The sequence below is a fragment of the Alosa pseudoharengus genome, unplaced genomic scaffold (genome assembly GCF_046254945.1).
Source record: "Alosa pseudoharengus isolate Yale_2024_CS ecotype anadromous, Long Island Sound unplaced genomic scaffold, YU_APseudo_1.1 YU_APseudo_1.1_scf_8, whole genome shotgun sequence".
Lineage (NCBI taxonomy): Eukaryota > Metazoa > Chordata > Actinopteri > Clupeiformes > Clupeidae > Alosa > Alosa pseudoharengus.
The window spans coordinates 3607431-3632430 of record NW_027468870.1 but is presented as its reverse complement, the minus strand read 5'-3'; the positions used below and the strand labels follow the sequence as shown (position 1 = coordinate 3632430).

Here is a 25000-nt window from a genome sequence, read left to right as displayed (position 1 = left end):
CACACACACAATCGAGGGTTACGTGAGGTCGTCCAGACGCGCTGACCCTGAACCGCTAGGGGACGAAAAGTGGGCTGGCACAGCGAGGCGAAGCACAGGTGTCACCGTGAGAAAGCCATCAGCTCCTGTGATGAGAGAGCTGCGGGGTGTGAAATTAGCCCCCTCCCCCCCCCCCCCCTCTCTCTCTCTGTCTGACCTCTCTCTCTGTCTTACCTCCTCTCTGTCCTACACACACACACTCACACACACACACACACACAGGCGCGCATGCACACTTCACACCCCTTGCTCATTGCTTGCTTATCACTTTAAAGGTAGCTGTGTGATGAATGTTGAAAGGTCTATTGAGGTGTGTGTGTGTGTGTGTGTGTGTGTGTGTGTGTGTGTGTGTGTGCGCGTGCTTGTGGGAGGGTTTGTCTTAATATCTGTCTTTTCTGGTGATTTCACAGCGTGTATTGTGACTGTTTAGTGTAGACTGCCTGTTCTTTCCACCTTGTTGAAATTTCAGTAATGAATCAAATAAAGTGCAAAATCACCGCTCATCTGTCGAGGTGCAGGATTGGTAGGTAGCTTATAAAAGATATAATAAAAATCTCCACACTCCAGTCTGTGCAAAAAAAGGTAACTCTCTCATCTCTGAGATTTTATTATTATTTTAAGTTTTTATTAATAACATCAGTAGAGTCCTTGACATATGATGGAAGTTTGCAAACATATGGCTTAATGAAGTAGTCAACAAGTAAATTTATTGTTGAATTGGCCTCCCTGGTGCTTAAGCTAAATGACTTTTCATTCACAGGGGAATTTTATTTACAACTTAAGGAAACATCTCTGGGCTCCACATTTGCTCCGGTCGCTTGTCATTTTACTGATCTTTCACAGCCGTAGATTCCAAGGTATAGAACAGGTAACTTTACACAGAGGGGGTGATGTCAACAGGAAGTTATGCCAACGGGAGCTTTTTTGGATCCATACTCTGGAGTCCGACCGAAAGCTTGCGCAGACTCAAAGTAATGAATCAAATTAATACTGCCTGACTCTTCAGACCTGCCCAGACCGTCTTGGGTCTCATCTCAACGTTGCGTTTCACTCTCTTTCTCTCCCTCTCTCTCTCTCTCTCTCTTTCTCTCTCTCTCTCTCTCTCTCCCTCCCACCTCCCTCTATCTCTCTCTCTCTCCCTCCTTCCCTCTCTCTCTCCCTCCCTCCCTCCCTCTCTTTATTTCTCTCTCTCTCTCTCTCTCTCTCTCTCGCACTCTCTCTCTACCCCTCTCTCTCTCTCTCTCCCCCTCTCTCTCTCCCCCCACCCTCCTTCCCTCTCTCTCTCTCTCTCTCTCTCTCTTTCTTTCTCTCTCTCTCTCTCCCCCTCTCTCTCTCCCTCCCTCTCTCTCCGTCTTGGGTCCCATCTCAGCGTTGTGTTTCTCTCGTCTGAATCTCCAGCCCTGCTGTGAGCGTTGTCTTCTCTTCATTAGCAGCTGGGCGGTTTGGAGATTTCAGACTCTGTTAATCGGCTAATAGCCCATCGCTTATTAAGCACGCGGCCCCCCAGGTCCCAATTAGCCAATTATTACATGAATGCATTCACACACACACACACACACACACACACACACACACACACACACACACACACACACAGCTACACCAGACTTACACACACTGTTATGACCCAGGCTCGTATGGAAAGCAAACAGGAAAGGGATGCCATCACCAGATGCAACTTCAATACATAGATACACACACACACACACACACACATACGGGGCAAGATGTATTGATTGAAAGAGTGTCTAGGGGATATGACATGGCGGCAGTGACTGAGGAGAGTTTGGAAGAGTGGATGTGAGTGGCATGGAGGAGAGTGTACAGGTGTGCACATGAGCGGATGTTGGTAAGTGTGTGTGTGTGTGTATGCGGCTGCTTTGTTTCCTGTGGAGCGTTGACTGTGTTGTATATTCTGCTCCAAACAGCTTTACTCCAACACTGAATGTCAAGTTTGCCCAACAATAACAATTTGAACACTCACATAAACCCTTCTGCATCGTAACGTGCAGATTCATTAGCAGCAACACCCAACCGGAGCCGTGTAGACACTAATTACATTAAGAATAGCAGCAGGTTCAAACACACCTGGCTCCAATAGCGGCAGGTTCAAACACACCTGGCTCCAATAGCGGCAGGATCAAACACACCTGGCTCCAATAGCGGCAGGATCAAACACACCTGGCTCCAATAGCGGCAGGTTCAAACACACCTGGCTCCACCAGAAGCAAGCGATCCGTACGTGCTAAGAGCCCATTGGTCCTAATTAACAACCCTGCAGTCTCCCCACAGTCCATGCACAGGCATATAGACAGCAGTTGGAGGAAAGGTCATCACAACACACACACACACCTGCACACACACACCTGCAGAGCGAGGGCATTTGGGGTGGGTGTTGGGCAGAGGGCAGAGAGATGGGTATTGGGGCAGATCAGGGGTATTGGGGCAGATCAGGGGTGTTGGGTAAGTCTCCTCTGATTGGGGCAGGTCAGGGGTATTGGGCCAGGTCAGGGGTGTTGGGTAAGTCTCCTCTGATTGGGGCAGGTCAGGGGTGTTGGGTAAGTCTCTTCTGATTGGGACAGGTCAGGGGTGTAAGAAAACGCTCATAAATGATATATATATATATATATATATAGGCTCGAGTAACAGAGAGACGTCGAGCTATATCATCACTTAAAGGAGCTTGTGTGGACAAGTAGGGTGAAGAGTTAAATGGCAATGATGTTATTACATACTCATTGATCTGACTCCATTTTATCAATAATTTGTATCACCAATCAATTACCAAGTAACTAGTTTATCAGCTATGGAGGAGAATGACATGGCACACTACGAGAATTGAAGTTATCCGATTGGTAGGCAAATGAACAATTTAATAGGCATTAAGTCTTAAAGGTAAATGTAACCAATATCACTTCAGTTGAATGTGCAAGTAAACTCACATGGTCTACTGTAACAAAGTAGCAAATGGTAACAAAGGAAACTTAACCAATTTACAGAGGTAAACTTGACACGTTAAAGATAACTGATACACCAGATAAAACAATACAAACCCAGAGATGGAGAAAGGGGGAGAGAGAAAGAGAGGGAGAGAAAGACAAAGGGAGACAGAGAGAGAGAGAGGGGAAGAGGGGGAGAGAGAGGGAGAGGAAGAGGAAGAGGGAGAGAGAGGAAGAGCCCCAAGATTGGAAAGAAGACAGAAGAGAAGAGGGCAGAGCAGAGCAGAGAGCAGAGCAGAGAAGACCCAGGAGGATCAGAGCCTCCACTTGGGCCACCCCCGACTCACCAGAGCCTCCACCCCCGACTCACCAGAGCCTCCCTTGGGCCACCCCCGACTCACCAGAGCCTCCCTTGGGCCACCCCCGACTCACCAGAGCCTCCACTTGGGCCACCCCCGACTCACCAGAGCCTCCACTTGGGCCACCCCCGACTCATCAGAGCCTCCACTTGGGCCACCCCCGACTCACCAGAGCCTCCACTTGGGCCACCCCCGACTCATCAGAGCCTCACTTGGGCCACCCCCGACTCACCAGAGCCTCCACTTGGGCCACCCCCGACTCACCAGAGCCTCCACTTGGGCCACCCCCGACTCACCAGAGCCTCCACTTGGGCCACCCCCGACTCATCAGAGCCTCACTTGGGCCACCCCCGACTCATCAGAGCCTCACTTGGGCCACCCCCGACTCATCAGAGCCTCACTTGGGCCACCCCCGACTCATCAGAGCCTCACCTGGGCCACCCCCGACTCATCAGAGCCTCCACTTTTATCATTCACTTGGGCCACCCCCGACTCATCAGAGCCTCCACTTTTATCATTCACTTGGGCCACCCCCGACTCATCAGAGCCTCCACTTTTATCATTCACTTGGGCCACCCCCGACTCACCAGAGCCTCCACTTTTATCATTCACTTGGGCCACCCCCGACTCATCAGAGCCTCCACTTTTATCATTCACTTGGGCCACCCCCGACTCATCAGAGCCTCCACTTTTATCATTCACTTGGGCCACCCCCGACTCATCAGAGCCTCCACTTTTATCATTCACTTGGGCCACCCCCGACTCATCAGAGCCTCCACTTTTATCATTCACTTGGGCCACCCCCGACTCATCAGAGCCTCCACTTTTATCATTCACTTGGGCCACCCCCGACTCACCAGAGCCTCCACTTTTATCATTCACTTGGGCCACCCCCGACTCATCAGAGCCTCCACTTTTATCATTCACTTGGGCCACCCCCGACTCATCAGAGCCTCCACTTTTATCATTCACTTGGGCCACCCCCGACTCATCAGAGCCTCCACTTTTATCATTCACTTGGGCCACCCCCGACTCATCAGAGCCTCCACTTTTATCATTCACTTGGGCCACCCCCGACTCATCAGAGCCTCCACTTTTATCATTCACTTGGGCCACCCCCGACTCATCAGAGCCTCCACTTTTATCATTCACTTGGGCCACCCCCGACTCATCAGAGCCTTTGTTGTCTGAGGTGGATGGGTGTGCCCCAGGTGGATATCATAACTTTATGCTACAGTTTAATTCTTAATCTACAACTATGCACAGATACATTCAATTGTACCAAAACCATAATCAGACTGTTGCCCACATTACAAGTATTAATTCAAGACCAAACATGAATGTATTATTCACAACATATATTTACAGAGCGATACTGTATGATAATGAGGTTGGCCTATCTCACCAAAGGACATCAAGTAGGCCCAGGACTGAGTTATCTCTTATCACTTTATGCATGAGCGGGTGTTGGGGATCTTTGGCCATGGCCAGCTAAGACAATACAGATCAAACGCAGGCATCCACACATGTAAATTGACTGCAAAAGGAATTCTTTAGAAATGCATTAGGTTTGGGCAAAAGACGGGCCTTACAGGGGTGTTGGGTAAGTCTCCTCTGATTGGGGCAGGTCAGGGGTGTTTGGTAAGTCTCCTCTGATTGGGGCAGGTCAGGGGTGTTGGGTAAGTCTCCTCTGATTGGGACAGGTCAGGGGTGTTGGGTAAGTCTCCTCTGATTGGGTAAGTCTCCTCTGATTGGGGCAGGTCAGGGGTGTTGGGTAAGTCTCCTCTGATTGGGGCAGGTCAGGGGTGTTGGGTAAGTCTCCTCTGATTGGGGCAGGTCAGGGGTGTTGGGTAATTATCCTCTGTCAGTGGGAATAAAGATGACAGCCTGGGAATCCTCTCCACTTAAACCTCTCTCTCAATTCAATTCAATTCAATGAGCTTTATTGGCATGACTGTGCATTGTACAACATTGTCAAAGCATTAAGAACAGTAAAATGAACAGCAGTAATAATGTTAATGATGGTAATAATATATAGGATTTTCAATAATAGTAATATGAATAACGATGAAACAAAGAAGAAATTATTAGAGAATAACTAAAGTGTAGAATTCCCAGAAAATTAAATAAATGGATTCAAGGGGACCATAGTCGTTTGGCGAAGTAAATTTGTGTGTCATCTGCATAGCTATGATATGAAATCAAACTATTTTGGATGATTTGTCCAAGTGGGAGCATATGGAGGTTGAATAATAGTGACCCAAAGATTGACCCCTGGGGAACACCACAGGTCAAGGATGTTGGTGTTGAGGTACAGTTTTTCGATGGCAATAAAGAAGTGCCTTTCTTGTAGATATGATTTGAGCCAGTTGATAACTATGCCTGTAAATCCAACCCAGTGTTCTAGTCTGTGTAGTAAAATATTGTGATCAACAGTGTCAAATGCTGCACTAAGGTTCAATAGCACTAGGACTGACCTTACCTGAATCTGTATTGAGGCGTATGTCATTGAAAACCTTAATAAGAGCTGTTTCAGTGCTGTGATTTGCCCAAAAACCAGACTGAAAGTTGGTTAGTTGATTAAAGACACCTTTTTTTTTAATTTGGCAATAAAAGGTAGATTGGGTATGGGCCTGTAATTGTTTAGCATGGAGGCATCCAGGTTATTCTTCTTGAGAAGTGGCTTAACTGTTTTCAGTGACTTAGGAAAAGTCCAAATTACAATGAGAAGGACATTTGCCGCTATTATATAAGGTGAAAAGGAGTATAAGTATATATATAAGTATAAGTATGAGTATACTCTTTTGATCCCGTGAGGGAAATTTGGTCTCTGCATTTATCCCAATCCGTGAATTAGTGAAACACACTCAGCACACAATGAACACACAGTGAGGTGAAGCACACACTAATCCCGGCACAGTGAGCTGCCTGCTACAACAGCGGCGCTCGGGGAGCAGTGAGGGGTTAGGTGCCTTGCTCAAGGGCACTTCAGCCGCTTTCCACTGGTCGGGGTTCGAACCGGCAACCCTCCGGTCACATGTCCGAAGCGCTAACCAGTAGGCCACGGCTGCCCAAATAAATATATATATATATATATTACTCATACTTAGGAAAAGTCCAAATTACAATGTGAAGGACATTTGCCGCTATTATATAAGGTGAAAAGGAGTTTTGAAGAAATTGGTAGGCAGAGTGTCTAAGACACGTGGAAGAGCTGCGATTCTGTACCGTTTTTTCAAGTGTTTCATAGTCTATCAGAGACTTTATTCTGCGTATTATAAGCCATCAGAGTGACTTTAAAGGAATTGTGTTGTGTTGTTTTATAACAGGGGGGTCAAACTCATGTTAAGCTATGGGCCGGATTGGTTAGAATGAGACCTCATGGGGCTGGATTAGTTAGAAGGAGACCTCGTGGGGCTGGATTCTTGAATTTCCCCTGGGGATCAATAAAGTATCTATCTATCACTTTTCTGCATGGGTATCATGGGAGTGTTGTTTAGTGACACTGTGTGTGTGTGTGTGTGAGACTGTTGAGAAATGTTTTTGCAGCTAGTGTGTCATGGTAGAGTTGATACTGTGCCATCCATTGGCCCTAATACAGCATCAGCAATATAAAGAGAGATCACTCACTCAACCTGACTAATCGCCAAGACACACACACACACACACACACACACATACTCGATCCACCTGACTAATCGCCAAGACACACACACACACACACACACACACACACACACACACACACACACACTCAACCACCTGACTTATGACCAAGACGCACACACACACACACACACACCACACACACTCAATCCACCTGACTAATAGTCTGTGCTGTCGCTGCATTTGAGGGCTTCCAGTGCAGAATTAGGTTCATGCCTCTACCTGAAATCCTGTTCTTTACTCTCTCCCTCCCTTCTCTCCCCTCTCTCCCTCTCTCTCTCTTTCTCTATCTCCCTCCTCCCTCCATCTCTGTCTCCCTTGCTCTCATTTCTCCATTTTTCCCCTGCACTCCCTCTCACCATCTTTTTCTCTCCCTCCTCCCTCTGTCTCTATCCCTCCATCTTTCTCTCCCCACCTACTCTTTTTCTGTTTCTCACCGTCTCTGTCAGTGTGTGTGTGTGTGTGTGTGTGTGTGTGTGTGTGAGCCCTCGGTAGAAGAGCAGTGCGGAGCTGAAACAGCCAGACAGCCCCAGAGGATTGTGGGAGGACTTGACAGCCACTGAGCGTTCAGACTGTTGTGTTGTCTTGACGAGGCTCTTTTGGGCTTCATCATCGACGCAGCCAGGATCAGTCAGCCGTCAGACTCGCCTCTCTCTCTTTCTCCCTCCCTCTCTCTCTCTCTCTCTCTCTCTCTCTCTCTCTCCCTCCCTCCCTCTCTCTCTCGCTCTCTCTCTCTGTCTGTCTACCACACACTTATTACTTTATTTCCCACTTCTAGATAGATAGATAGCCATATGTTGCTGTGAGTCTGAGGCATCAGAGATTTGCGTGTGTGTGTGTGTTTGTGTGTTCTGTTCAAGTGTGTCAGTGCAGTAAGACATTGCTGTGTGCGTGCGTGCGTGTGTATTGCAGTGTCTCCAGCTATCTCTCTATGTATATCATGTCTGTCACTACAATGTGTGTGTGTGTGTATGTCTGTCAGTCAGTCCCATAGATTGTGGGGGTGGGTGTGTTGATGCAACTGAATGCTTAGGTGTGTGTCAGAGACAGGAAGTTGATAGTTGGGGAAGCAGAAAGAGAATGTTTTGGCAGGCTATGTGTGTGTGTGTGTGTGTGTGTGTATGTTTCTCTCAGCTCTACCGAGCTGACAGAGGTGCATGGTGGGTGTGTGTTTATGCAGCTTGTGAATGCAGGCTGGCGTTGTTTGTGCGTGTTTGTTTGTTCTACAGTACGCTGCAATTAGGCAAATCAGCACTTTGCAGTAGCGGTAATCAACGGAGTGATTTCCATGTCTCCTCTCTCTCTTGTGTGTGTGTGTGTGTGTGTGTGTGTGTGTGTGTGTGTGTGTGTTTTGCAGTAGCGGTAATCAACGGAGTGATTTCCATGGCTTCTTCTCTCTCTCGTGTGTGTGTGTGTGTGTTCAGAGAGGTTTGTGTGTGTGTGTGTGCGCATCTCTTTTGTAGTCTGTATTCTTTTCTGTGAGGATGATCTGATTGTGTGTGCCATTGCAGGACTGATCTTGAATAAATGGACCAGAAACTCATCTTGCCCCTTTTCCTCTCCTCTCCTCTTCCCTCTATCTCCGAGACACGGACTCATCCACCTCTCTCTCTGGTGTCTTGGCTTTCTCTCTCTCTTTCTTTCTATCTCTCTTTCTCTCTCTCTTTCTCTTTCTCTCTCTCCCTCTCTTTCTCTCTCAATTTCAGCTCACATCTGTGTCCCTTCTACACTGTGTGTGTGTGTTTGTCTCTCTCTCTCTCTCTCTCTCTCTCTCTCTCTCTTCCCCCTCATACTCTCCTCTCTCTCCTGTCCATCCCTTGTTCTGCCAGCTATCCAAACACTCCACCATGACTCAGGCTTTTCTGAGCCCTATGCTGAGCATGGTGGGAACTGCAAATCCCAGTGGAAATGCTACACACGCTAACACACACCAACACATATTCTAACACCAGAGGCGGACAGAGTACACAGCTTCATTACTTGAGTAAAAGTACAGATACTCTTTGCTAAATTTTACTCAAGTACAAGTAAAAGTACAACAGTCAGATGTCTACTTAAGTAAAAGTACTGAAGTACTTGTTTTTAAAAGTACTTGAGTATCAAGAGTACAAGAGTAGCCTACATTTTCTAAATATTGCATTACTACTGCCACAGTGCTTACATTTATGTACAGAAACGTCCTACATGGAGTTATGAAAAATGTTAGTGTTTATACCTTGGAGAATGTAAAATGAATTGGAAGTAAAATCAAGTCATTTTCATCTTTTTACCATGTTGCCAGGGATGGGCATTATTTCTAATACAAGTATTTAAAATACGTATTTCAAATACAAAATACTATTTTGTAATTGAAACACTTGAAACGAAAACTATCATTAACTTGTTCAGAAAATTGAAATAGTCTGGCGAGGTGGGGCCACAGGTTGGCCTGGGATGGACCTGCTGCGTCTTCATCCATTGTTTCGTCCATGGTCTGACCATGGAGTTGACTTTGGCGGAAAGCTGAAGGTGATTGCTGATAGGCTGTCCCAATCAGTGGCACCTGCACGATCCAATCACGTTTGAGAGGGAAACAACAAATTGAGGGTTTCCGAGATTTTTCTTTTTTCCTTTTTTTTTAGAAGTAGTAACGGGTACTCACGGTTATGGATAGAAATGTAGTGGAGTAAAGAGTACAATATTTTCCTCTCAAATGTACTTGAGTAAAGTCATGAGTACTCCCCAAAAATGATACTCGAGTAAAGTACAGATCCCTCAAAATTGTACTCAAGTACTGTAATCAAGTAAATGTACTCCGTTACTGTCCGGCTCTGTCTAACACACGCTAACACACACCAACACATATGCTAACACACGCTAACACACACCAACACATATGCTAACACACACCAACACATATGCTAACACACGCCAACACACGCCAACACATACCAACTCACGCTAACACACGCTAACACATGCTAACATGTTCCACAGGCAGCCTAATAACTGGCTCATCCCTCCTGATTTGGGGGGGGGGGTCTCCTCGCCCCCATAATTACTCTGGGATGTTAATTTTCCTTTGTGCGCAGACAGGGACGAGCAGTTAGAGTGCGGAAGTCTGCTGTGTGTGTGTGTGTGGAGGGGGGGGGTTGTCTTTTTATTGTCGCAGTAAGAAGTAAAATCAGAGAGAGCTTAAGGTTGCCTTCAGCAATTAACTGAGCTGAAATAGACGAGCCCTTCTACTCCGAGAGCCTGTCTAAGGTGGGTGGGGTTGGGTGGGGGTTTTCAGCATGTGGGTTTTCGGCTGTCTGGCTGGCTGTCTGCTAGGGCTGGGCGATATGGACCAAAACTGATATCCCGATATTTTGGGGCTGTTTGGCGATATACGATATCGATACGATATTGATATTTCAAACAGAAAGAGCGAAGTGCTTCATATATTCACTCAACACAACAATTATGACAACACAGCCAGTTTTAATTATATTAATTTCAGACTGCTCTAACACAGCTGTGCAATAAAGTGTAAACAATAACATAGGCCTACAGTAGGCATAGGCTACAGTTGCTCTGATAAAGCTGTGCAAATAACAAAAGACCAAAAGTTGACCCTGACTGACAACGCAGGCCTACATTGTACTGCACAATGCAATAGGCTATTTTGGGCACAACAATATTGAAAAAACCTGCAGTTTTGTCACACAATGCGGTTTTTTTACCTGTAAGGGTTTGATAGGGCCTAGATGACAAGCAAATGTAGACTATGATGGCCTAGACATGTTGCTATCAACAACAAAAAAAGTTTTAAAAAATTAGGCTACTTAAACAACGTAACTGAGTCACTCATCAAGAGTGTGATAGACGCTACCGTCGTTTTGTATGCGTTCATTTTTGCATGTTCCGGTTCGTAAGAAAAATCCCTATGCACGATTAAATGGGGTTTCAGGAATCATAAAAAATGATGCCCTAACTGCTCGCGAGTCGCGTGCATATCCTCTTAATAAAATCAGCGTTTATGTTGTCTCCCTGAGGACTTTAGATCTGCTACTGTCGCTAAACGCAAGCATTCATCAGTGTATTTAAATTAGCTAGGCTATGTACCAAAAATGACATTTTACCGTGAGTCGAAGAGCTGTAGCGGCTAAACAGTGTTGTAACTTAAATCTGCGTGTACAAAACCGCTTGGAGCTCCAGTGGAATTTTGATTTCACAACGAGAATTCTCGGTCTAGCCGTTGATGTGCCGACGGAATAGGCATCAGCACCAACCTCTGATCAAGGTAAACAAAATCTGACTCAGTGTCCGTCATGTTTGAAAGTTTGTAGTGCTGCGAGGGAGAACGTGCACACGTAAGGGGCGCAGTTGAGCAGAGCTGCGGCTATCTGAATGGTCTGAACACAGAAGAGCAAGTGGCTTTGATAAAATGGCCCATTATTTGACATAATACCGGTATTACGATATTGTCTCAACTACATATCGTTTTCAAAAATATATCGGTCGTAGTCGTAATACCGATATATCGCCCAGCCCTACTGTCTGCCTGTCTGTCTGTCTGGTTGTCTGTCTTTCTGTCTGGCTGGCTGTGCTTTGTCTGGTAGCTTTTAATCACTCTCACACAGCCAGTCAGCAAGGATGCACCAAACACTGATGAGAGAAATTACACACTCCTCAAAACACACTCCTCAAAACAGCGTCCTTCAGAGACTCATTAGCAGAATGTACAGGCTGCTTACAAATAGTTTTGTTTATTCCATTTGTCAAAGGATGGTTTCAACATCACACATACTACTTTAGTGTATAGAGCACTGAAATGGATGCCTGGATGAACAAAAACACTCAGACTGCATGTCATATTATTTTAGTCATCACACTGGACCATCTACACACGAAGTGTACAAGTGGGCTGGGACCGTGTCCATTGTCTGGGTCAGCTTCCAAGCACTGCCCCTCAAACAGCGCAGGCACTTTGTCTTTACAAAGCGGATAGTCTTTTTTAAGCTCTCATTATCATCAGGGTTATTTTAAGATGGGTGTGTGTGTATAAATGTGTCATCTTCCTCCCTGGGCTCGTGTGTGTGTGTGTGTGTGTGTGTGTGTGTGTGTGTGTGTGTGTGTGTGTGTGTGTGTGTGTGTGTGTGTGTGTGTGTGTGTGTGTGTGTGTGTGTGTGTGTGTGTGTGTGTGTGTGTGTGTGTGTGTGTGTGTGTGTGTGTGTGTGTGTGTGTGTGTGTGTGTGTGTGTGTGTGTGTGTGTGTGTGTGTGTGTGTGTGTGTGTGTGTGTGTGTGATCATTTGAGATTCCTCTGGCTCGTCCTGTGCTGCGTGTGTTCTGGTCGTGGCTGATGAGTCTGTGTGTGTCAGTTGATGTATCCAGGAAGGCGTTCATTATTTATTTAATTCATTAAAGTAATAGTCCTCATGGTGTGTCCTGCCAAATCCCCCTGCTGTCTCCATGCTTTTGTGTGTGTGGTGTGTGTGTTTTTCAGTCCCTTGAGTCCATTGTCCATTTCCCTGGATGTGAAGTTGAGCTGTCTGCTGTGCTAGGACCCTGTTAGTGGGGTAGATCTCACATCACGCCTCTTGTGCCACAGTGTGCCTCTGCTGTGCTAGGACCCTGTTAGTGGGGTAGATCTCACATCACGCCTCTTGTGCCACAGTGTGCCTCTGCTGTGCTAGGACCCTGTTAGTGGGGTAGATCTCACATCATGCCTCTTGCCTCTTGTGCTACAGTGTGCCTCTGTTGCCTTTCCCTTTGTGCCTGTTCACTTAAAAGCAGCGTGAAGTCGCGTTTCAGAGCCACATTGCTCTCGGCATCTTCTCATGGATCCATCTCTCTGCCTTCTGCTGCTTCTGTCTGGCGCTGTAAAGCTCGCTCCGTGATCACGAGCACTCCCTCATTCCTTTCCCTCCTGCCAGCTTGCTATTGAACCGTATTGAATACTGTCAAATTCAGGGTAAATACTCTGAAATGGAGTTCATTATTTTCACTGGGTCAAGTCCAAGCACCCTACTGGAACAAGATGTAACGCCCCATCAAGTCCAGTCTAGGTAATCCCCTGGATCAGAGGAACTGCTCTGATCCAAGGTTGGGTCCTCCCCATCATCAGACTGCATCTCAGTATCCTGCAATCTCTCCATCTCTCCCCTCATAGAGTCCTAGTCCATCTCTCCAATAGAGTCCTAGTCCATCTCTCCAATAGAGTCCTAGTCCATCTCATAGAGTCCTAGTCCATCTCTCCCTTAATAGAGTCCTGGTCCATCTCATAGAGTCCTAGTCCATCTTTCCCCTCATAGTCCTAGTCCATCTCTCCAATAGAGTCCTAGTCCATCTCTCCAATAGAGTCCTAGTCCATCTCTCCCTTAATAGAGTCCTACTCCATCTCTCCAATAGAGTCTTAGTCCATCTGTCCCCTCATAGAGTCCTAGTCCATCTTTCCCCTCATAGAGTCCTAGTCCATCTCTCCTTTAATAGAGTCCTAGTCCATCTCTCCTTTAATAGAGTCCTAGTCCATCTCTCCCTTAATAGAGTCCTAGTCCATCTCTCCAATAGAGTCTTACTCCATCTGTCCCCTCATAGAGTCCTAGTCCATCTTTCCCCTCATAGAGTCCTAGTCCATCTCTCCCTTAATAGAGTCCTAGTCCATCTCATAGAGTCCTAGTCCATCTCTCCCTTAATAGAGTCTTAGTCCATCTCTCCCCTCATAGAGTCCTAGTCCATCACATGCACCATCTCTGCCCTCATAGAGTCCTAGTCCATCTCTCTTTTAATAGAGTCCTAGTCCATCTCTCCCTTAATAGAGTCCTAGTCCATCTCATAGAGTCCTAGTCCATCTCTCCCTTAAAAGTGTCTTAGTCCATCTCTCCCCTCATAGAGTCCTAGTCCATCACATGCACCATCTCTGCCCTCATAGAGTCCTAGTCCATCTCTCTCTTAATAGAGTCCTAGTCCATCTGTCCCCTCATAGAGTCCTAGTCCATCTCTCCCTTAATAGAGTCTTAGTCCATCTCTCCCCTCATAGAGTCCTAGTCCATCACATGCACCATCTCTGCCCTCATAGAGTCCTAGTCCATCTCTCTTTTAATAGAGTCCTAGTCCATCTCTCCCTTAATAGAGTCCTAGTCCATCTCATAGAGTCCTAGTCCATCTCTCCCTTAAAAGTGTCTTAGTCCATCTCTCCCCTCATAGAGTCCTAGTCCATCACATGCACCATCTCTGCCCTCATAGAGTCCTAGTCCATCTCTCTCTTAATAGAGTCCTAGTCCATCTGTCCCCTCATAGAGTCCTAGTCCAACACATGCACCATCTCTCCCTTAATAGAGTCCTAGTCCATCTCATAGAGTCCTAGCCCATCTCTCCCTTAATAGAGTCCTAGTCCATCTCATAGAGTCCTAGCCCATCTCTCCCTTAATAGAGTCCTAGTCCATCTCTCCCTTAATAGAGTCCTACTCCATCTCTCCTCTCATAGAGTCCTAGTCCAACTCATGCACTTTCCTCCTCTACAGTTCTTGTGCCCTGCAGTATCAGTCCAGTTTAGTATTAATCCAGTTTAACCATGTCCCCGAAATTGTTAATCCAATTTCACTGTCTTAGTCCAGCAGTCCAACTTTTCCCAACAATTCTAGTCCAAGTCATGTCCAACAGCATTTGTCCAGTTCATTGTGACTAACAGTATTGGTCCAGTATAACCATGCCCAGCGGTTTTAATCCAGTTTAACGGTCTCCAGTCGTATTGGTCCAGTCTGACGACGTCCCCCCAATAGCCTGCTGTCCTTCACGTCTCACCCCCTATAGCCGGCTCTCCTCGAGGTCGCCAGCGTTGGCGGTGACGCTGCAGTTGGAGTTGGACGAGTTGGAGTTGTTGGAGCCGTAGGCGCGGAGGAAGCCATGCGTGAGCGCGCGCCCGTAGTGCTCGCTGGTCGTGCTGGACGTGCTGCTGGCCGACGACGCGCAGTGGACCAGCATGCCGTGCAGCGACTGTGAGCGCCGCGTCCAGATCACGCTCAGCCGCTTGGCGTAGCTGTAGCAGGTAGTCGTGGTGATCTCGCCCACGTCGAACGAGCAGCTGCGTTTGGCACGCACCATCTGGTGAGGGTCCACTACCGGAGAGCACCAGTCCGACACCCCGTCCCTCGGCCCCGCCGCGCTGCACACCAGAGCCTGTCTGGAGCTGAGGTCCTGCTCTCGGTCCTGCTCTCGGTCCCGGTCCTGCTCTCGCTCTCGGTCCCTCTCCCGATCCCTCTCTCGGTCCCTCACTCGCTCCGTATCCCTCTCTCGCTCTCGGTCCCTCTCCCGATCCCTCTCTCGGTCCCTCACTCGCTCCGTATCCCTCTCCCGGTCCCGGTCCGGCTGCTGGTCCTGCCCACTCCGCTCCGTGGTGCCCTGCAGGGTGAGTTTGCCGGGCCTCTTGACGGCCTTGTGCTGCTGCTGCTGCTGGGCGTAGCCCTGGCGCTGCCCGTGGCGGGCAGCAGAGTAGTACAGGGGCACCCTGTTGCCCCCGGGGCTGAGGGGAGGCTGGCGCGTGTCCTTGGCCGGCGCCTCGTACCCCTCCTTCTTGGCCCCCCCCTTGTCGTCGAGCCCCCCCTTTTTGCCCCCCCCTCTGTCGTCAGTGCTGCGTTTGGCCCGAGGAAGAGTCCTGGGGGGGTTGTGTTTGCTCCGCCCCTTGGAAGGCAGGGGTGGAGCTTTGGACTGCTGTCCCAGCAGCCCATTGGGCAGTGCCACCATCATCACTGACCCTCCGTTGCCATTGGTCTGCGCGAACATGTCCACACCCTTGGCCGTGAGGAACTCGTTGCTGTGCACGCGGTCGTCATGGCAGTCGCCGCAGACGCGGTGCCGCACCATCATGGCCACGGTGAACACCAGCAGCGTCACGACGATGACCCCGCCCACCAGCACCGTCAGCGTGCCGCCCAGGAAGTGCGCCTGCAGAGAACGGCATTCTGGGAAGTCGTCCTTGGTGCTGAACTGCGTGCATCCCACGACCTTGGTGGTGGCCAGCGAAGAGACGCCGTCGTCGAAAATGGCCAACACACACAGGCTGTAGTCAGCCCCAGGCACCAGGTTCTTCAACACGAAACTCTGACTGTTGGGTGGCAAGATCCTGCAGAGAGAGAGAGAGAGAGAGAGAGAGGGGGGGGGGGGGGAGAGAGAGAGAGAGAAGAGGAAACTGATGAGTTATATTTATAGCCTGGCATGGGGCAGTGGATGACCAGACAGACAGCGGGGAAATAAGCAGTGTGAGTAAGAGGAGGCCAACCCTTTACTCCTGCTGTGATTATAGGGCGCACGCACACACACACACACACACACACACACACACACACACACACACACAGGATCGATCCTCTCATATCTAAGCCTCATGCACCCTCACTCACACCTGCAGACAAGCATACACACACAGAAAAAACACCTCTTTATCGAGCAGGACACACTGAATCAATGTCCTTGCCGGAATTCAGCCATTCTGACAAAAGCCCAGGAACACACACACACACACACACACTCATACACGCACAACACATGATGAGCATGACTTTTATTATTACTATATATTTTTTTTTCAGTAGATATCAGAAGGTGGCCCAGTCCTTCCCACAATGCACCACTCTCCCCTTCAGACCCTCTGTTCTGTGTCAGGTTCTGTGTCAGTGTTCCTTTTGCTCACTGGTTCTCTGTGTCAGTGTTCCTTTTGCTCACTGGTTCTCTGTGTCACACAGTGTTCCTTTTGCTCACTGGTTCTCTGTGTCAGTGTTCCTTTTGCTCACTGAATAGCTGGATTCAGATTTGCTTCACCAACATCTTGTGAGAAAATTACAACACACACACACACACACACACACACACACACACATATATATCGCAGCTCCTGGGAGGGTTTGCAATGGAGGGAGGTCCTGGATCCCTAAGGAACACCATGAGGTGTGTGCTGACCAATTTTACATTTGTAAACTAACATGTCAGTGATCCATCTTCCATTATGACTCAGGGGTCAGGAGACCCTCCCACACTGGACTATGGGCTAGTTGCTGTGAGTTGTGTACCTAGACTGGACTATGGGCTAGTTGCTGTGAGTTGTGTACCTAGACTGGACTATGGGCTAGTTGCTGTGAGTTGTGTACCTAGACTGGACTATGGGCTAGTTGCTGTGAGTTGTGTACCTAGACTGGACTATGGGCTCGTTGCTGTGAGTTGTGTACCTAGACTGGACTATGGGCTAGTTGCTGTGGGTTGTGTATCTAGAAGATATGGCGGCTCAGTCACAGTGAGGGAGCCCGTGGAGGTTTATTTACTGGTTAGATGGGGGAAGAGGTGGGGTTTATACTGGTTGGATGTGGTGGTGGGGGAGGAGGTGGGGTTTATACTGGTTGGATGTGGTGGGGGAGGAGGTGGGGTTTATACTGGTTGGATGTGGTGGTGGGGGAGGAGGTGGGGTTTATACTGGTTGGATGTGGTGGGGGAGGAGGTGGGGTTTATACTGGTTGGATGTGGTGGTGGGGGAGGAGGTGGGGTTTATACTGGTTGGATGTGGTGGGGGAGGAGGTGGGGTTTATACTGGTTGGATGTGGTGGGGAAGTCGTGGGGTTTATTTACTGGTTGGATGTGGTGGGGAAGTCGTGGGGTTTATTTACTGGTTAGATGGGGTGGGGGAAGTCGTGGGGTTTATTTATTGGTTAAATGTCCTCTCCAGTCTGCTAAGCCTCTCCAGATGAAAGCTCCATCTGAATAAATAAACACGCAGTTTGAATGTGTTGCCACGGCGCCGGCACAGTGGGACGCTGGGGGGGGAACTTTCTCACTCTCTGTGTCGCATGTCATCGGAGACGGCCCGAACCGCCCATTCCCATGACAACCGCATCCTTGGGAAAGGAGGATGTCATCCCTGCTATCCTCGCCTGTCTGGTCAGTAATATGCCTCCTCCTCTGACGGACTCTGAAGGCGCTGTGTGTTTTGACTGGATAAGACGCTGAATCAGAGCGCATTAGATTAACACACACACACACACACGTCTGCCCTTCCTTGACGTCACTCTCGCTCTCGCTCTCGCTCGCCTGACCTCGTTGGTATTCACTAGCCTTCACCGCTAATCATCTTAGCGGCTGGGGCAGCCTGTGATCCTTCACTCGTAACTCTCCAGTCATTGAGAAATAATTGCCATTAAAAAACCATCAATAAATTCTTCTTATTATATTATGCCATTTTTATTGGACCTCTCTTCTCTTTGGTCCCCGGTCTGTTTCTCTCTCTCTCTCTCTTTCTCACTCACTCACTCTCTCTCTCTCTCTCTCTCTCTCTCTCTCTCTCTCTCTCTCTCTCTCTGTACTCATATTTATTTCATTTATGTTCCCTTCTCTCTGCTCTCCTCACATCTGTGTCGTGTAAATAACGCAGAAACGAGTCGACTCATGTTGTCCTGTGTGATCAGCTCATCAGAAATGAGTCGACTCATGTTGTCCTGTGTGATCAGCTCATCAGAAATGAGTCGACTCATGTTGTCCTGTGTGATCAGCTCATCAGAAACGAGTCGACTCATGTTGTCCTGTGTGAAGGGCCAGTCAGCTCACATCAGCTCGGCCACTGCCACGGCTACTAAGCTGCGGGGCTAAGTAGCATTTGCATGCTGTCACCACACACTTCAAATTCAATACCCCATCAATAATGGCCAATAGACAGTTTCACAGCGACTGTCACCGTCTCTCGTTCTGTCTCTTGGTCTTGCCCTATTTCTCTGTCTCGCACCGTCTCCGTCTCACGGCTCTGTCTCTGTCTGGCACTGTGTTTGTCCTGCACCATCTCTGTCCTGCACCATCTCTGTCCTGCTCTGTCTCTGTCCTGCTCTGTCTCTGTCCTGCTCCATCTCTGTCCTGCTCTGTCTCTGTCTGGCACTGTCTCTGTCCTGCTCTGTCTCTGTCCTGCTCCATCTCTGTGTCATGCTTTGTGTCTTTCTCTCGCACCGTCTCTCTGTGTTGATGCCTCTCCAGTGGACCGGCAGCATTTCTGTGCATGTGTTCTGTGTTCTGTGCATGAGTCCTGTGTTCTGTGTTCTGTGCATGCGTCCTGTGTTCTGTGCATGCGTCCTGTGTTCTGTGCATGCGTCCTGTGTTCTGTGCATGCGTCCTGTGTTCTGTGTTCTGTGCATGTGTTCTGTGCATGTGTTCTGTGCATGTGTTCTGTGTTCTGTGTTCTGTGTTCTGTGCATGCGTCCTGTGTTCTGTGTTCTGTGTTCTGTGTTCTGTGCATGCGTCCTGTGTTCTGTGTTCTGTGCATGTGTTCTGTGCATGTGTTCTGTGCATGCGTCCTGTGTTCTGTGCATGCGTCCTGTGTTCTGTGCATGCATCCTGTGTTCTGTACATATCTCCTGTGCGTTTTGAAGCATCAGTGTAGACGGAATTCCTGCTCGCTGTCTGAACTAAATGAAACCAGGGTGGGAATTGCCGTTGTAACTGGCTTCCTTGTTGCTGCCGATGTTGTGGAAAGTTTTGTGATGGCGGTAGTTTATTTGCAGTCTCACCGCCCATTAGTGTTGACCTGTTAGTGCCCTCTCTGATGCCCTCTGACTGCAATGCCCACTCACTCTGTTGCTAAGCCAGGCCACAGCGGACAGCTGTTTGTGTTCTGCATCTGTTTATCTCCCTCTTTATCTCCCTCTCTCTCTCTCTCTCTCTCTCTCTCTCTCTCTCTCTCTCTCTCTCTCTCTCTCTCTGCGTGTGTCTCTCTGCTGATTCCTCATTCTGGACCTTGCACAGCTTTATCTACATCTCTGTTTACCCGCCGTCTCCATCCATCTGTTTTCCACCCATACATCCATCCAGCCTTCTCAATCTCTCTATCTCTGTTTGTCAGCTTTATATCTGGCTATCCCTTTATATATTCCAGCAGCTCTCTCCCTCACTCTCAATCTCTCTCTCCATTTCTCTTACTCCCTCATGTGCTTTTTCTCTCTCTCTCAATCTCTCATTCTCTCCCTCTCCGTCTCACTCCCTCTCTCTCTTCCTCTCTCATCCTCTCGTATCTTTTCTTGCCGTTGCTGCATTATTGATGGCGGTTTAGGGACTCTGGAGCTCACGCTGGCTATTGGCCTGAGCTGCTTCGCTCTACTCTATTCTACTCTACACTACTCTACACTGTTCTACTCTTCTCTACTCTACTCTATTCTATTCTACACTACTCTACTCTACTCTACTCTACTCTACTCTATTCTACTCTACACTACTCTACTCTACTCTACTCTATTCTATTCTACTCTACACTACTCTACACTGTTCTACTCTTCTCTACTCTATTCTATTCTATTCTATTCTACTCTACACTGTTCTACTCTTCTCTACTCTACTCTATTCTATTCTACACTACTCTACTCTACTCTACTCTACTCTACACTACTCTACTCTACTCTACTCTATTCTATTCTACTCTACACTACTCTACTCTACTCTACTCTACTCTACTCTACACTACTCTACTCTACTCTACTCTATTCTACTCTACACTACTCTACTCTACTCTACTCTATTCTATTCTACTCTACACTACTCTACACTGTTCTACTCTTCTCTACTCTATTCTATTCTATTCTACTCTACACTACTCTACTCTACTCTACTCTACTCTGTTACTATATTCTATTCTACACTACTCTACTCTACTCTACTCTGTTACTATATTCTATTCTACTCTACTCTACTCTACTCTATTCTACTCTACACTACTCTACTCTACTCTACTCTACTCTATTCTATTCTACTCTACACTACTCTACACTGTTCTACTCTTCTCTTCTCTACTCTACTCTATTCTACTCTACACTACTCTACTCTACTCTACTCTGTTACTATATTCTACTCTACTCTACTCTACTCTACTCTACTCTACTCTGTTACTATATTCTATTCTACTCTACACTACTCTACTCTACTCTACTCTGTTAATATATTCTATTCTACTCTACACTACTCTACTCTACTCTACTCTGTTAATATATTCTATTCTATTCTACTCTACTCTACTCTACTCTGTTACTATATTCTACTCTACTCTACTCTACTCTACTCTACTGATCTCTACTCTACTCTGGTTTGCTGTGGTCTATGTCCAGGGCCTGGGGTGGTGAAGTATTCATTGGGTCGCCAGTTTAAGAGCTAAGATCAGCACTAGGTCCTAAATGTGGTGATAACATCACTTGTCCAGGTGTGTGTGTGTGTGTAGGTGAGTTATAATGTTAGTCTAAATGTGGGTTGATCTTGTGGAGTTACTACGTCAGAGTGTGAGTGTGTGTGTGAGTACTGGTGTGTGATTGTGTGTGTACTGGTGTGTGTGTGTGTGTGTGTGTGGGGGGGGGGGGGGGGTGCGAGGCCTGGTGTTCACGCCTGGGAGCTCTTTGTAACCTGCCATCTCTGCTTTGTCATCCCACTAACTTGATCCACTTTTCCACATGAACCTCTCTATCCCTCCATCTCTTATCAAGTGCTGCCACCTCTCTTTCTCTCCTCCTGCTCACTCTATCTCCCTCCATATCTTACCATCTCTCTCTCTCTCTCTTTCTCTCAGCCAACCCTCTCTCCATTCACCCATGCTTCTCTTTCCCTTTACAGTATCTCTCCCTTTATCTCTCTCCATCCCTCCTTCTCTCCCTCCTACCTGGCTGTTTATCTCTCTTTCACTCAGCCAGATGGGGAGTGACACTGGGGCCTCTCCACTCAGTCCCCCTGTCCCCTAAGACCCTCCCTCCTCTCCCTCCTCCTCCTCCTCCTCCTCCTCCTCCTCCTCTCTCCTTCTCTCCCCCTTTCTCTATCTGCCTGGTGCTATATATATCCCTCCCCTCCTCCCTAGTGAGGTCTGTCTCTCTCTCTCACTCCCTCCCTCTCTCTCTCTCTCTCTCTCTCTCTCTCTCTCTCTCTTCATGTCTGCCTCTTATATCCACTCTTGGCTGTCTATTTCCTCTCCCTGCCATTGTCTTTCTCTTCCTCCCTCTCTGTCTCTCACTGTATCCATCCATCTCTCTTTCTCTCCCCTTTCTCCCTCTCTCTCTCTCTCTCTCTCTCTCTCTCTCTTTTCTCAACCCCCCCCCCTCCCTCCCCCATTCCATTTGCTTCACTATGAGCAGTTAGTAAAAGCAGGCAGCAGCAGCTTTTAAACGCCATTTCACAGAGCTGGGTTGTGTAGCATGTCTCGTCCACCTAGTAACACACTGTCCAGGCAGCCGAGTGGACCAGCAGCGAGAGCTCACGGAACTTGTGAATATCCTCTCAGTGCTTGACTGGTTTGGTCTTGTGTGTGTGTGTGTGTGTGCTGGTTACTGGCACTCTCTGACACCCCAAACTGTCACTGTGCGAGACAGACCATCTGCTCACCCCCCGGCTTCAGCTGTGATGTGATGTGATGGGGTGTTGTGGGGTGTTGTGGGGTGTTGTGGTTGCTGCTGCAGCTAAGTAGCGGTGAGTTGTGTTTAGCGTGAGCGTAAACTGCAGAGTGTGTGCTGTGTTGTGCAGTGAGATGTATTTAACCTGCGTGAAGACTGTCGAGTGTGTGTGTGTGTGTGCGGAGCGCTGCCGTTACCTGTAGACCAGGGCGTTGTGTTGTTTTATTGTGTTTTTAACGTGTGTGTGTGTAAGCTGTCGAGTGTGTGTGTGTGTGTGTGTGTGTGTGTGTGTAAGCTGTAGAATGTGTGTGTGTGTGTGTGTGTGTGTGTGTGTGTGTGTGTGTGTGTGTGTGTGTAAGCTGTAGAATGTGTGTGTGTGTGTGTGTGTGTGTGTGTGTAAGCTGTCGAGTGTGTGTGTGTGTGTGTGTGTGTGTGTGTGCGGAGCGCTGTAGTTACCTGTAGACCAGGGCGTCGTGTTGTTTTATTATGTTTTAACGTGTGTGTGTAAGCTGTCGAGTGTGTGTGTGTGTGTGTGTGTGTGTGTGTAAGCTGTCGAGTGTGTGTGTGTGCGGAGCGCTGCCGTTACCTGTAGACCAGGGCGTCGTGTTGTTTTGTTGTGTTTTTAACGTGTGTGTGTGTGTAAGCTGTCGAGTGTGTGTGTGTGTGTGTGTGTGTGTGTGTGTGTGTGTGTGTGTGTGTGTGTGTGTGTGTGTGTGTGTGTGTGTGTGTAAGCTGTCGAGTGTGTGTGTGTGTGTGTGTGTGTGTGTGTGTGTGCGGAGCACTGCAGTTACCTGTAGACCAGGGCGTCGTCGGCGCTGCTGTTGTACTGGATCTGGTACATCCACACCAGGTAGGGCGGCGAGGTGCGGGCTATCACCCAGCTCACCTGGGCCGAGTTGGCGGTCACCCCCAGAACCCCCACCAGGCGCTCGGACGCGTCCCCCCCCTGCCGGCCCCTGCCGCCGCCCCCCCCGCGGTCCCTGGACGCCTCTGCGTCCTCCACGCTGGCGTTCTGCACCACCACCACGACTCCGCCGCTCCTGCCGGAGGAAGTGATGTCGGAGGGGCCCGGCTCGTCGCGCGGGTTGACCAGGGACACGGTGCCGTTGCCGCGGTGAGGCAGCGGCACGATCTTGAGGTCCACGAGCGCGGTGGCCTCTCCCGCCGCGTTGATGGCGATGCAGGTGTACACTCCGTCGTCCCGCGCGCGGGTCACTAGCACGTCCAGCGTCCCGTTGTAGTAGGAGCGCACGCGGCTGCTGTTGGCCACGATGCGGTCGTCCGGCGACACCCAGTGGACCAGCGGCTCGGGGTCGCCGATGGCGCGGCACTTGAGCGTGGCTCGCTGGCCCTCCAGGACCCAGACGCGTCCCGTGCTACGCGTGATGAGCGGAGGCTCGCACACAAACTCCTCCTCGGGGATGGACCAGAAGTAGCGTCCGGCCAGGTGGGCCGGGGTGGCGCACGTTTCCATGTCGTCCAGTCGGACCAGGCGACGGAGCCACAGCAGCTCACAGTTGCAGTGCAGCGGGTTCCCGCCGAAGTTGAGGCTGATGACGGGGTAGTACGGCGTCGGGCTGACCGCGCCGATCTGCGAGCGCGAGAAGAGAGCGTCGGGCGGCAGCGTCTGCAGCCGGTTGGACGTCATGTCCAGGCGCGACAGCTTGTAGAGCTCGCTGAAGGAGCCCTCGGCGATCTGGTCGATGAGGTTGTGGTCGAGGTTGAGCGAGGTCAGGCTGGCCATGCTCTGGATGGCCTCCCACGGGACACGCCGCAGGTTGTTGTACGACAGGTCCAGGTCCTCCAGCGAGGCCAGGAAGTCGTCGAAGGCGTCCGCCGCCACCTCGGTCAGCTGGTTGTTGTTGATGAAGAGGTGCTGCAGGTTGAGGAGGCCCACGAGGTCCTGGCCGCCCACGGCCGTGATGCGGTTAGCGTCCAGGTGGAGCGAGCGCAGGCTCTCCAGGTCGGCGAAGGCCAGCGGCCGCAGCGCGTGGATGGTGTTGCGCGACAGCGTCAGGTCCACCAGGCCCGACATGTTGGCGAAGTCGGGGCCGCCCACCTCCAGGATGAAGTTGTCGGCGAGGCGTAGCTCCACAGTGCGGCGGTCGATGTCCGGCGGCACGAACAGCAGGCCCTTGTTGACGCAGAGCGTGCTCAGCGACTCGGACAGGTTCCGGCACACGCAGTGGAACGGACAGATGGACACCATCCCCCACGTCTCCCCGGCCGACACCCCCGCCGGACCGACGCCGCCCCCCCGGCAGCGCCGTGCTGACCAGAACCAACCACAGCGCCGTCGGCACCAGGGACCGACCGCAGCACCGCGGGCCAGGGGAGGGAGTGGACCCAGGGGAGGGGGTGGACCCAGGGGAGGGAGTGGACCCAGGGGAGGGGGCCGGGGCGGCTGGCCAGGGCTGGCCAGAGCTTGGCCTGTGGACGTGTGGGGACTTAGTTGCCACCTGGGTCCGTGATTTGGGGCGCCGGCATTTTCCGGAAAGGTGCAGAGGTTTGGACCTCACCATGGTTAACCGGAGGAACCCACACACCTGAGAGAGATAGAGCGAGAGAGAGAGAGAGGAAGAAAAGGGAGGGAGAGAGAGAGAGAGAGGGAGAAAAAGAGAGAGATAGAAAGGAAGAAAAGGGAGGGAGAGAGAGAGA

The 25000-nt window shown here is 49.5% G+C and overlaps 2 protein-coding genes across 2 annotated transcripts in view; one reads left to right on the top strand and one right to left on the bottom strand.

The window, feature by feature from the left end:
• pcxa (pyruvate carboxylase a) overlaps window positions 1-25000 on the top strand; it is a gene marked incomplete at its 5' end in the record, with an annotated part of 170382 nt that overhangs the window by 97281 nt on the left and 48101 nt on the right.
• lrfn4a (leucine rich repeat and fibronectin type III domain containing 4a) overlaps window positions 14769-25000 on the bottom strand; it is a 10910-nt gene continuing 678 nt past the window's right edge. Inside the window, exons 2-3 of the mRNA XM_076274141.1 lie at window positions 23134-24772; window positions 14769-16083 (exon numbers count right to left, since the gene is read on the bottom strand). Coding sequence (XP_076130256.1) covers window positions 14769-16083; window positions 23134-24772 — 2954 coding nt within the window. The remainder of the gene's footprint in view (window positions 16084-23133; window positions 24773-25000) is intronic.